The 12,988-nt window shown below is 56.0% G+C and overlaps 3 protein-coding genes across 3 annotated transcripts; 2 read left to right on the forward strand and 1 right to left on the reverse strand.

The window, feature by feature from the left end:
* Positions 1-1,528: 1,528 nt before the first annotated feature.
* MONBRDRAFT_16380 (uncharacterized protein) lies at positions 1,529-1,996 on the forward strand (the record flags this gene model as incomplete). The annotated part of the gene is made up of 2 exons (XM_001744798.1): positions 1,529-1,651; positions 1,853-1,996. 2 exons carry the CDS (start codon positions 1,529-1,531, stop codon positions 1,994-1,996), a joined length of 267 nt encoding a protein of 88 aa, XP_001744850.1.
* A 450-nt stretch (positions 1,997-2,446) lies between these two features.
* On the reverse strand, positions 2,447-3,965 carry MONBRDRAFT_36662 (uncharacterized protein; the record flags this gene model as incomplete). Its single annotated transcript, XM_001744970.1, has 4 exons — positions 2,447-2,670; positions 2,751-2,841; positions 3,354-3,371; positions 3,586-3,965. The coding sequence occupies 3 exons, from the start codon at positions 3,963-3,965 to the stop codon at positions 2,778-2,780; spliced, it is 462 nt and encodes a 153-aa protein (XP_001745022.1). The 3' UTR covers positions 2,447-2,670; positions 2,751-2,777.
* A 537-nt stretch (positions 3,966-4,502) lies between these two features.
* On the forward strand, positions 4,503-7,137 carry MONBRDRAFT_20632 (uncharacterized protein). The gene is made up of 9 exons (XM_001744799.1): positions 4,503-4,608; positions 4,742-4,834; positions 4,994-5,266; positions 5,363-5,473; positions 5,716-5,793; positions 6,007-6,180; positions 6,284-6,402; positions 6,522-6,580; positions 6,688-7,137. Exons 2-9 carry the CDS (start codon positions 4,742-4,744, stop codon positions 6,699-6,701), a joined length of 921 nt encoding a protein of 306 aa, XP_001744851.1. The 5' UTR covers positions 4,503-4,608; the 3' UTR covers positions 6,702-7,137.
* The last annotated feature ends 5,851 nt before the right edge of the window (positions 7,138-12,988 follow it).

The following is a 12,988-nucleotide window of genomic DNA, read 5'->3' on the forward strand; positions in this document are numbered from 1 at the left end:
TTCTGGATGGCGCACGCTCTGGCGTTCGGCCGCCTTGGTGCCAAAGGGCCAGCGGGCTTCACGGTCTTGCAAAGCGACGCGTGGGAGGGAGGAGGCCAAATCCGCGCTCGGTTCGGGTGCCGGGCAGCTAGCTGGAGCCACGCGATAGGATTCATCGCAGTGCGAGCTCAGTGCCACCGAGTCTCGCCGCTGGGGGTCAGCGCCCACGCTTTTTCTCCCCGGGGAGCGAGGCGGGACATGGCGTCGAGGAAAGGATACCCGCACATACTGCAAGAGATCGTCGTCATACAACGTGTCAGTACCCCGTGCACCTTCAGGCGACGGCAGCTGTTCCGGAAACAGACGATCGTTGACGACAAAAGCGGGCTGGCTCGGGTGTCGGCTCGGGCTGGACTGCGCAGGGTGGGCGGCCGCCAGCAGAGCCTCCAGCTGGGCCGCTTCCAGAAGCGGAGCATGGCATTCGTCGTAGTGTGCCTGCCTAAACTGGGCCAGGTGCTGGAGTTCTTCCTCGCTGTAGCGCTCCAAGTCGCCATTGTCCAAAACAGCGGCGATCCAATCGTAGCCCAACAAGGGTGAGGTTGCATCATACAGGCCGCGAGGCCGAGCCGCTGCTAGCAGCGAGCTTGCGCTTGACAAGGCCGGTCCTCGAATAGATCCCGGTTCACTCGATTGTTCTTCAGAGGCGACTGGCATCGCACCCTTGACGCGAGGCTCTTGAACCCACCCCATGGTCCCGCGAGCCATTTTAAATTCGATTTGGTCGGCGCGAAAAAAAATATCATCGATTTTTGGCGCCAAACGCAATCAGAAAATCTGACAAACACATCCTGACCTGCTTTGCCAAAATGTATATGCGTTGAGTCGTAAAAAACCCTTTTCACCTTTTGCGGAATTTGCACATTGCTATTCTCTGGCCTTTTGTCTTTCGAGCGACCACTGCGATGCTGACCAGGCGGAATTTGTATTGCTTTCCTCCCAAAAACGCCGACAAAACAATAACGTCTGGGATTTACCCGCGGCTACCGACGCAAGGACAAGGTACCCCTCTCTCTCTCTGTGTCTCTCTGTGTGTTCGTTCTCGGCCCGAAAGGGCAGCCCCGCGTACCCTTGGGGTGGGACCAAATGCTTGCCACCCATGTCAAGCACCATCTGGTGGTACTGCTGGGGCAGGGGATGCTGTTTTATTGATGACGTGCCATTGTGACTTGGAGCAAAAGGGGGTTTTGGTTGGCAGGTGGCGCTCGCTCCTCATGACGGGGCTCATGCTTTCCGCACCGGTCGTCTGTGTCAGTGAGGGGGCGGGCAGGAGGGTGAATGGGGTGTCAGTAGCTGTCTTTTGCCAATCTTGCTGTTTCGCTTTCACACTTGAAGAGAAAAGGTTCCCGAGTCAAGGCTGGTTTTCAAGCATCCAGCACCAGGCGGCTGGCTGGCCAGTGTACTGACGATCAAGCTCACTCATCTCGTGCCCGGTCTATGTCTTCCATTCTTGGCAGTTGACAACCAGTTGAACCTGCAGTTAAACATCATCATGTCCTCGATCGATGCCAGCGCCATCAAGACGGCGCCCTTTGATGCCCGCTTCCCCAACCAGAACCAGACCAAGAGCTGCTGGCAAAACTATGTCGACTTTCACAAGTGCATTGCGCTGAAGGTGCGAATTTGCCTCTGGTGCCGCAGTTGCCTCGAGCGGGTGGTTGTACGAGTTGACGGTGACGCCATCATCAACCATCATGACTGTCTCGGCCATTTTTTTCGCAACTTTTTGTTTTTGGGTGGAGGTGGACCTTGATTCGCGCCTGCCATACGCCGGGTTCTCACGATTTTTGGACACGCTGGTGCCTGGACTGCTCAGGGTGAGAGCTACAAGCCTTGCGGCCAGTTCTTCAAGACCTACATGTCGCTTTGCCCTCTGGAGTGGGTCGAGAAGTGGGATGAGCAGCGCGAGGCGGGCACCTTTGCCAACCGTGAGCTCCAGTCAGCCCAGTACAACCACTAAGTGGCTCCTATAGCCACGCGCAGGGCTTGGCGAGCTTTGGCCCTGCTGCAGGAGAACAATGATTAAGCTCAAGCTGAATGTATAGCCTTGTCATCTGCAAGTGGACAGCATCGCAGTGGTTTGGGTTTGTTCTTTGCCTCTTTCCCGCATATTATTAGTTCCGGAAAGAGCTTTGTTGACCATCAATCAAAGCAAAGAATGTGCTCTGACATGCAGTCTTCCCCTCATTGTTTCTTTTTTTTCTTCTACCTTTGTTTTGTCATTTGTTTTTGCCGCTGGATGTGACAAAAAGTTGCCACTGCGCACCGCGCATGCACGCTAGTCGATCCGTTTTCCGTTGCCATTCTATGATGCCCTCGGCCGCCGCATTCACTCGTGCGATCCTGGACACACACAAGCTCTTGCACTTTGGGCTCTTGCTCATGTGTTGCAAACATGTTGCAGGCGGGTTGGAAGCTGGTTTCGATTAGATTAGCAAAGGACCGTGGCGACTCAGGGTGCCAATGTCTTGCATGGGTGGCGACTCAGGGTGCCAATGTCTTGCATGGGTGGCGACCCGCAAACAAAGTCAGATAAGAATACGTCGCGACGCGTAGTACATGGTCACAGCTAGGAACGCTGTTGGTGCTCCAGTTTATCCAAATCAGCCACCGTCTTAGGGTCAACAGAGTGCCCTGTGCGTTGTAACGCGATACATGAGGAAACGCTGCGGGGTGCAAATGCGCTGTAGGCTAGCCAAAGAGAGGGTGCATACCACGTGTCTCAAAGTCATCAACCACGTCTAGGTGAGGCCCGCTCTTGCAACCGGGAGCCTCGAAATCATTGTCCTGGCAACAGTTGAACCACTAGACCACGCGAGCGACCGAGATGAGAACCTGGATACAGGTGTCGCAACGAGCGAGGTGACTGCAACAAGTCATGCTGCATAGCTCACATTGCCGCTACGACGAGGTTTGTTGTGTCGTAGTGGGATTGGGTAAAGCGTGTGGAGCGTGCAGGACACAATGAGCAGTGAGCCATCCCCTCAAGCCATCCCCTCAAGCTCTGGCGGCCATTGGCACCCCAAGTTTGCAGGTGTCTCACCTCCTGCCAATCAGCAGCACAAACGCGTTGTGAGTGCAAGCAGATGTATTCCCATGCCCAGCACGTGAGGTGGCAAACAGATCACAGTCGCAGCAGCGTTTGAGTAAAGGGGGGTACCGACAGGCTGGCTTACCCTCTACACAGGCGGTGCCAAACGAAAGGGTTGTGTATGCAGCAGAAACCGGAGCAAGCGTGGGGTGAGAGGCCATACAGACAGCAAACAGGCACCAGTTCAAGATGGAAGCGCCTGATCTGAAAAAGTTGATTGACCTACACTGTGCCGAAGAAGCTGCAAGTAAAAAAGCACAGGTCAGGCCAGCAGATGACACGAATCGCGATGGAGCCCGAAGAAGGACGCAGCAGCCACAGTAGCAAAAGGTGAGACAGGGGAGTGCCAGACACAACAGCTTGCGATGAGTTTGTCAAGAAGCCTACCCGCTGCACAAGCAACCAACAATGAGCCTGGGGCGAAGCCGGGGCGCGGGCTGGGGCGGAGCGCAACGTACATTTCGTGGTATTGGCAAGCAGCTTCGTGGTTAGTGGCATCAGTAAAAGGCTGTCCACAGCGCACGTATTCGCCAATTTCCTTGTCGTAGCCAATGCTGCGACCGGGCCATGACGCCGCTCCAGTCAGCGGTGAGGGTTCATCCAATTTGGTGTCGCAAACAACCGAGTTCTGACGAGCGGGGACGTACATGCGCTGGCAAAATCGGACTTGTGCTTGCTGCCATTGCGGGCGCTGCATGTGCAGCGCCCGAACGCGGAGATGGATGCTCGGCGCCTGGTGCTGTACGAGCTGCTGTCCTGCCGGCATTGCCAGCACGCGCCCCAGGTCAGACCATCGCCCCCGCAACCGACTCGTCAGCGACAAAGTCCGCAACGCCATGACGTTAAAATTGGCCTCGAGCACACACCCCTCCAAACTATACTACCCCTTTTGCAAGCTTACACACAAACAACAGATGTTGTTCTGTGATAAAGTTTGTATGATTTTGAGCAGAAAACTACCCGATTAACAAAAGCCAAATCTCACAGCCAGTCCAAAAGGAGACCGTTGAGTGTGTGTGTCAAAGAGTCTAGTTTTTCTTTTGTTTCACTTTTTCTGATGTCTCTCTCTGTCTCTCTCTCTCTCTCTCTCATCTTTTTTTTTTTGTTACCGGAGGTGAGTGAGCTGAGCCGGTTGTGTCGGTGTGAGCGTGTCGTGTGGACTTACTTGTGGCAGCGGGGAGGGGCTGTCGTTGGAGCGTGTGGTCATAGGGGTTGGGAGGAAGAGTATTTATATGAAGGGAAGCATTGGTTGACAGTTGGGCTGGAGATGAAGCGTCGCAAGCCTCTGTCCAACCACGGCTCGTGGTTCTTGTTCGTTGTCATTCAGCTGATCCCCAATCACTGCCTGTCCATGGCGCTGGCCCTTGTTGCAACTAGAACTCAGCGCCCACGGTCTCCGCTGCTTGACTCTTCTTTCTAAGAAGTCAGGCAACCGCGTGTATTTTGGTTCAAGTCACCGGCAGGCAACCCAACACGCTACGGTTTGTCGCGATCAAGGTCCCTGATGCGCCGCCCGCGCTTGCGCGCTCCCCTCGTTCCTCCTTTGCGCATACGATTCCCATTTACGCTCTTCCCTTGCATCACACATGGCGTTTCCCGGGCCGGATTGTGCAGATGAGCGGTTACGGGGAAGTCGATGCTTGGCTCGCAAAGCTGCGCGAGTGCAAGCCACTCGAAGAGTCGGAAATTCGTGCCCTTACCGATAAGGTACTCGGCACCAGACTTTCTTCGTGCCTTCCCCTCTCGCCTTTCTCCTGCAAGACCTGCAGAGTGGCTTGCGCTCGAGATGGCTCAAGTGTGGTCGAGTGCATATTGCGAAACCTATTCTCATGGCACCTCTCCTTTCACTTTGTCATATGTCCGCAGGCGCGGGAAATTCTGACCCACGAAACAAATGTGCAGCCCGTTCTCTGTCCCGTGACAGTGTGCGGTGATGTCCACGGCCAGTTTCACGACCTGGTCGAGCTCTTCCGCATTGGTGGCGAGTGCCCCGATACCAACTACCTCTTTATGGGTGACTACGTGGACCGCGGCTACTATAGCGTTGAGACCGTCACCTACCTTGTTGCTCTGAAGGTCCGCTTCCCCGAGCGCATCACTATCCTCCGCGGAAACCACGAAAGCCGACAGATTACCCAGGTACGCGGAGTCTCATCAACGCGGGCGTTTTCATTTCCACCATGCTCACCCCTCTCGCCGCCGCCGCCGCCGCCTCGTGCTGTGCACCACCGCCAGGTCTATGGTTTCTATGACGAGTGCCTGCGCAAGTACGGAAACACCAACGTCTGGACCTGGTTCACGGATCTTTTCGACTACTTTCCCCTCACTGCTTTGGTTGAGAACCAAGTGCGTCCCTCGTGTGCTCGTAGTTGTTTGTGGATTCTCGATTCTCGATTACCCGGTGTCAGAGCTACTTGCTGTCGCCCTGGCCGCATTTGTGACAAGCGCTCGCAAAGCGTAGCTTGCCTGGCAGCACGGCCAGAGACGGGCCAGACAAGTTGATCTGATTGTGCTGGCAGGCATTGGCTCTTTTTTTTCTCACCTGAACTCGTGTGCGCCATGCGCCATGGCCACTCATCACAATGTAGATTTTCAGTCTGCACGGTGGCCTTTCGCCCAACGTGGACACGCTCGATGCCATCCGCACCTTGGATCGCGTTCAGGAAGTGAGTCCGCGAAGCCTTCCTGCCCTTAGGGACTCAAAAGAGCTAGTGACGCTACGCCTCTTTACCTCGGCTTTGCATCTTGGCCCCGTGCTGCATGCGTGAAGTTCTTTTTTCCACTTTCAGCCATGCCCCCCAGCACGCAACTGCGCGGCTGTCACCGCTTTGGCACTCATCGCTTTGTACCCCTGGTCATGCGCACTTGCTCTGCCTTAGGTACCCCATGAGGGTCCCATGTGCGATTTGCTGTGGTCTGACCCCGATGATCGTACGGGCTGGGGCATCTCGCCTCGCGGCGCTGGTTTCACTTTTGGTCATGATGTCTCCAAAGCCTTTAACGAGCGCAACGGGCTGCGCTTGGTCTCACGTGCCCATCAGCTGGTTATGGATGTGCGTTATCACTGGCCTGCTGCTCAAGTGTATTTTACTTCGTCGCCGTCACTGCCCTGATCCCTTCTTGACGCCTGCTCCCTCGGCTGGCTTCTACAAATAGGGTTACAACTGGTCGCACGAGCGCAATGTTGTGACCATTTTCAGCGCGCCCAACTACTGCTATCGCTGCGGCAACCAGGCAGCCATCATGGAACTTGATGACACCATCACCCAGACATTGTATGTTCTTCGCGCCAAGAGCAGCGTGGCGGCCTGCACCCTTTTTGTACACCGCACCCTTTTTGTACACCTTCTCACAATATGTATTGACCATCGGTGTCTCTCTGTTCCCCATACAGCTTGCAGTTTGAGCCTGCTCCGCGTCGCGGCGAGCCTCACGTGACGCGAAGGACCCCTGGTATGGGCAACCTGGCCACGACTCAGGCTTTGTTCCTCTTGCACATCATTGTTATCCTACTCATGGCTTCTATCTCCGATGCTGTTGCCGTTGTCACGCCCACACAGAGTACTTTTTATAATCATTGCGGAGATGCTTGCTCATGATCTAAAGCCCTATGCATTGCTGAGAGGAGCACAGTCCGATGAACAACTTTGTGCCGCCCTTTCAGAGCCCAGAACACGTCGCCTCGCATCTTAGGCGAGATGGCTGGACTGGCTTGGGCCTACTGCTATGTGGTTCAGTGGCCGTCTCGTGTCGTCCTGTTTCTCCCATGTGATCTTTCCTTGAATGTGACATCATCCTTTCCTCCTGCTCGTTCCGCTTCTCGTGCTAGAAAAGGCAAGCCCCCCTTACGTGCTGTGTGCCTCGTCTTTGATGTGTTTGTCGACCATTGGTCAAGCAACCAGATATGTACAGTTTTGATGGTATCGGTGTTGTGACTTGTTGTTGTTTTTTTGTTTTTCAGAACTCAAAGTGCGTTTCTTTCAATCCCCACACTCGATAAGCTTCGTTCACTCGCATCACTCGACTGGCGCCAAGCCATGCCCATGCATTCAAATCAGGACAAAAAGAAAGACAAAAAACAGAGAAACAAGAAAATTAGACAGGACCAATAATGATGTGCAAGAGAAGGGTTGCAACCACGATCAAAACTATCGCTGCCCTCGCAGCAGACGAGCAGCCTTGGCCGCTTTCCTTGAGCTTGCGCCGAATCGCGCCCAGCACGAATCGCTCCAAGAAAAAGAAAAGAAAAGTTAAAACGTTTGAAAAGCAAGGCAAGCTGTAGACATGCAGGAAACTAAGGCAGCAGCTGGCTTCGCCGGCAAATATCCGTTTAGGTAAAAGGTCGCTCTACAGGCCGATCATTCTCCCGAAAGGAGTTGATGCGCAAAAGGAGCTGGCGATCATTCTTGACACCCTTGCGAGGGCTCTTGCTCTGGGGAAGCTACAAGACCAAGCATTTTCGATGAGAATAATGCACTCGCACGCGGTCGGGGTGATACTGCTATACGACTCCCTGAACGTACCGTGGTACGCGTGCTACATAAACCGGTCTGGCCCTGCGTGCTTTGACGAATATCCGCAACGACACGTTGCGCATTTTGTCGATAGTCTTGCTTGTTAGCACGCCGCGATCGGTCAGTCAGGTACGTCTCCAAGTCCTCCCAGCCGCCACCAACACGCACTAGCGTTATGAGAAATGATTGACACCGCCCGTCCACAGGTAGGACAAATCAACAAACGTAAGCGCAAGCGAAATGATGGCCGCCACTTTTGTGTGCGTGTGTTTTGTGTGTGCTCTGTGCGTATGTGTGCTTTGTGCAATCAGCAGAAATTGCTCGAAATGGTGGGACTGACCCATGACTTTGTTGGATAGCACGCGCATCAGTAGCATGCGCTTATCATCGTCAATCTGATATTTGCCCTTGGCGACCCTGTCAATCCGTGCCGACCAGTCGTTTCAGAGGTGAGACGAAACTAGTGGCCAGTGTCTTGACAGCAAACTGTTGAACACAGGCCGCCAGATGACTCGGCCAGCAAAGGACGTACCGGCGCAGCTTGGTCTTCATCTGGGGGACAAAGTTGAGCACTTCAGCCACCTTGGCATCCACCTCATCGACGGGTGCTGACGTGCTCTTCTTGGTACGTTTCTTGCGCTATAAAAAAAAAAAAAAAAAAAAAAAAAAAAAAAAAAAAAGACAGAAAGAACAATGAGCCAAATTATGCGTTCAGTCAAAGCAAGTCGTGAACAGCAAAGAAACAAAAAAGGCGATGACTTGTTCCAGCTTTCCACCCGCTTTTCACCCGGTCTGGCAAGCTAGGCACCACGCGGACGAACCTTGGGGGGCTCAGGCTGAAAGGGAGCGCGTTCGGTGGCCACGGAGACGGGCAAAGGCATGCAGCGCGTGCGCCGAGCAACTCGCTGCAGGCCTCGCAGAACCCTTTCCTCGTCAATTCCATGCACCAAGTCGTTTGGATGGAAGACATCGGGTTGCTTGCATCCCATCAAGCGGGCCCATTCAATAAAGGCGTTGACGTTGCTGAGGGCACCCTCAGATTCGGGCTCAACCGGCTCCAGATATTGAACCTCCATGAGATCACGACCGCGCACTTCGGGCGTAATATCCAGGCCCTGCTCATCCACGCACACCTCGGCCAAAAGACCGTGGTCATCCTCGTAATCACGCGCTTGCTCCTCCACCTCATCGATTGTATTGGCCAGCTGGCAGAGCAAAATGCCATCCCGCAGCGCATCGAGAAACTCTTCCGGGGTGAGGTTGAGCTGCAGAACCTTGTTGAACCAAGGCGTGACGTCAGCCAACAGATGCTTGAGCTCAGCCGAACGCAAGTCATCGGCCTCGGCCCGAGCAGCCTCAGCACGGGCATCAGCTGTGCGCAGCTCGTCTTCAAAGGCCGTGGCACGACGGGTAGCCTCGTCATGCGCCTCTTCCAGGTCGTGCAACGCCTCCTCGAGGCGTTGACGGTCACCGTCGGTTTCCTGATGCTGCGCCTCAAGCTCCTCGAGTTCTGCTTGCGCATGGTTGAGCTGATCACGCAGCTCACGCTCGCTGCGCGCATGCGCAGCCTGTGCCACCATCAAATCGTGCACTTGCTGCAGCTCGTGCTCACGCTGTTGGTGGTCATATGCCTCTTGTTGAGCCAAAGTCCCTGCCGTAGCGGCCTCTTCGGCCGCCTGTAGGCGGGCCAGTGCTTCTTTAAGCGCCTCGCGCAGCGTTGCCTCGGCATCATGTAAATTGCGCGTGGCCTCTGTTCGGCGATCCTGTGCGTCGGCAAGAGCCTGTGCAGCAGGCGCATCCTGCTCCTCCTCATAAAGCGCACGAGCGGATTCAACAGCCTCGTCAGCAGCCGTTGCTTCTGCATGACACTCCGCAGCCAGGACGAGAGCCTCCGCAGTGCGCGCGTCGTGGGCGACAATGGCGCCCTTTTCTGCAGCACTGAGGTCCGTCGGGCGCAAGTTGGCAAAGCACGGCCAGGCCCCAGCATGGGTCTGGGAACTGACGTCGTGAGCTCCGTCCCGCTGCCCGCGCATGGTGTCCAAGCTACTCATGCTGTCGTTGAGCTTCTTTTGCATCAACTCGCGCTCCAGTCGGTTGGCGCTTTCGTTCCGTTCGGCTGTCATGCACCTCAAGCGCAGTTGCTTAATATCGTTCTCGTACTTTTCGCGCTGGGCCGCTAGTCGCTCCTCTAGCTCAGCAGCACGGCGCTGGACCGCCTCTAAGCGCTCACCCGTGACGCTGGCCAAGTCTTGCCGCAGCGTGTTGTTTTGCTGCATGCTGCGACGCAGCTGCGCCTGTAGCTCCTCCATCTCGGTGTGAAAGGCCTCTTGGTCTTTATGACGGGCTTGCTTGGTGGCGTCAATCTCCTCGCGTGCAAGCTCGAGTTCATGGACCAGGTCCTCGCGTCGCAAATGGCGCTGGTTCTGCTCGCCGTCAGCCCGTGCCTCAAGGTCGCGGATGGCCTGATCCTTCTCCAGCAGCTTGATGTCCTGCTGCTCCAGCTTCAACTGAAGCTGGGCCTTGGCGTTATCCGCATCCATGAGACGATCGTGGAGCTCACGTAGCTCCTTGCGCGCTGCGGCGTGGCTGGCACGCGTGAGTTCCAGGGCCGTCTGCAACTGCACCACTTCATCCTGCAGCGGTGCCAGCCGGCTTTCGAGTTGAGCGGAGCGCGCACGCTCTTGCAGGCTCTTGTCGTGCTCGGCTGCCGCCTCAAGATTGGCAATGTGCGCGTTCTTCTCGCGCAGCGTGGCTTCGAGTTGTGCTTGAGCCACTTCGAGCTCGTTGCGGCCGCGCATGGCCTTCTCGGCCTGCTCCTGTGCAGCCTCGAGCTGCGCCACGGCGTCTTCTGCTTGCAGCTTGAGCGCCGTCGTATCACTCAAAAGACTGCGGTTTTTGTCTCGCAGCTCCCCCAAGGCTGCCGTGGCTTCATCGGCTTCCCGCTCGGCGCCCTGCAAACGCTCGCGTGCCGAAGCCAGTTGTTGTTCCAGAGATGTCACGGCCAACTGCAGTTCCTCGGCTTGAGCGCGTTGCTGGCGCGCCGCTTCGTCGGCGCGGCTGCTGTTAGCTTCAAACTCACTCAGACGTGCCTTCTGGCGCTCAACCACAGTTTGGAGCGTCTGTAGCTCTTGCTCATGGTTTGCGCGCACTCGTTGCAATTTCTCCTCGGCTGATTCTTCCATACGGCGCAAGGCAGCATCTTTTTGGCCGAGCTCACTGCGCAAGCTCGCCAGGGCTTGCTCATCAAGATGTTTGGAGCGCTGCGCTTGCCCATCTCGCTCTGCGAGCTCGCGTTGAAGCTGTGCTAGCGCGTCAGACTCTTGCTTGAGTCGCTCCTGCAGCTTGTCAAACTGGCCCATCAGGCGGTCGCGCGTGTTGCGGTGTGCATCTTGCTCCTCGTGCAGTGCTTCCTTGAGGCGGGCAATCTCCTGCTCGAGAGCAGCGGACGTGTCTGCGTGCTCGCGTAATGCCTGGTCGTGGTCACGAGTCGAACGCTCCATGCCCTCGGCGCGGGCGCGCAGCGCCGCAATTTCTTGTTGCAGCTGACCGTTGCGCTTCGACTGTGTCTCAATTTCGTCCTCGAGCTCCTTGATCTCAGCATCATGCTCATGCTCGATCTGTTCGGCGTGCTCGCGGTTGGACGCTTCCATCTTCTTGACAATCTTGTCATACTCGCCCTGCTGCTTACGATAGACAGCCTGTACCTCCTGCAGTGAGGCTTGGGCCTGTTTGAGCTTGGCTTCGAGATCGCGGTTCCGCGCTTGGAGGGTGTCCTCGCGAGCGTTTGCTTGCTCCTTGGTCTGATCTCGAGCTGTCTCGAGTTCAGAGGTACGCTCTGCCAGCTCGGCCTCGGCCGTGCGTAGTCGTCGCTGTGCTTCTGAAAGAGCATCCTCCAGGCGCGCAGTTGTTTGTTCCTGTGCAGTCAGCTGCGGTGCCAAGCCCTTGAGCTCCTCGAGCTCCTCGGTCAGCTCACGCACCACAGCCTCGGCTTGCTGACGCTTGAAGTCTTCATCGCGTTGCTGGGCGCGAAGGTCATCGTTCTCGCTGCGCACCTCCTGCAGCTGCTCCTCAAGATTCTGGACCTGCATGCGAAGGAGGGCTACGGCCTCGCCGTCACCGTTGGCCTGGCTGTTGCGTCGTCCTTTGATAAAGGAGCGGCGGCGCTCCAAACCCGAGGCAATGCTCATGCGGCGCTCTGTGTCATCCACCGACCCACCCACGACCGAGTTGCGCCGCTCGCGGAGCTTGGTGGGAGTATTTTCCGGGACATCCGCCGCGAGGGCAGCGGCGTGGATGCTGATGACATGCTCGAGCGTGTCCCAGCTGTTGGGCATGCGAACCATGAGGCGATCACGGAGCTTGGCGATGCGGAAGGGCCCCAGGTCACCCAACATGTATTCCCCGTTATCGTCCTACATTGCCACAGCGGTGAAAGTGAACCATCAGCGGCCAGAAGACGTGATCGTTAATGAGGCGGAAGTGCTCAGGTGTAGATCTGCATCTTTCATGCACGGCAACCTACCCGCGAAACAACCACGTGACTGAGACGCATAATGCGCAACAGTTGTTGAATGTCATGCTCCATGCCCAATTCGTCGGCTAAAGGTTTGGTGCCCCAAAGAGACGGTGAGAGAAGGGTTGTGCAACCGAGTGCACAAACAGACGGAAACGCAAGTTTGGAACCGTGTCGAACAGACGAGCGTGCGCGCATGAAAGCGAGGTGGGTTACAAGCTCTCGGTGTGCAGTCAAACTCACCCTCGGACATGTTTTTGAAGTAGCTGCCAACATCCATGGCACGCTCCAGCTCCACAAGCTATCAGCACACCAGCAGCCAACCGCATCCTTTCGATGAGGTGTGGCCTCACGGGGTGTAACAATGAGAGCGCGATGTATTTATGGCTCTACCTTGGGTGGCTCCACGCCATGCTGCACGCGACCGAGCTCCATCAAGCTGTTGAACCGTCAGGACGTCGCAGGTAATGAGCAGAGAGTTGAGTGTGCAAAGGATCGGGATGAGACTAGGTCCACACCTGTACAATACATTTTTTTCCTTGACGTCCTTGATATCCTGTGCAGTGGCGATGCCAGGATCGACCAGATTGAGGTGAGGCGCGGGTAGATTGGGGCAGCAGTGGAGGCCACAGCATGGGTTGACAAGATTCTGGATGACCACGATGCAGTGAGTTGTGTGACCGACCTCGACGACCAAGTCATTTGCTTCGAAGAGTACAGATTTGGAAACACCAAGGCCTTTGGCCCACTCGAGAAACAGCGTCACGTTGTCGCGCGCCTTGAAGCTGCCTATGAAGAATTTTTCAGGTGGGTGTCCCGCAGCGGATGCAAGCA

The sequence above is a fragment of the Monosiga brevicollis genome, genomic scaffold (genome assembly GCF_000002865.3).
Source record: "Monosiga brevicollis MX1 MONBRscaffold_7 genomic scaffold, whole genome shotgun sequence".
NCBI lineage: Eukaryota > Choanoflagellata > Craspedida > Salpingoecidae > Monosiga > Monosiga brevicollis.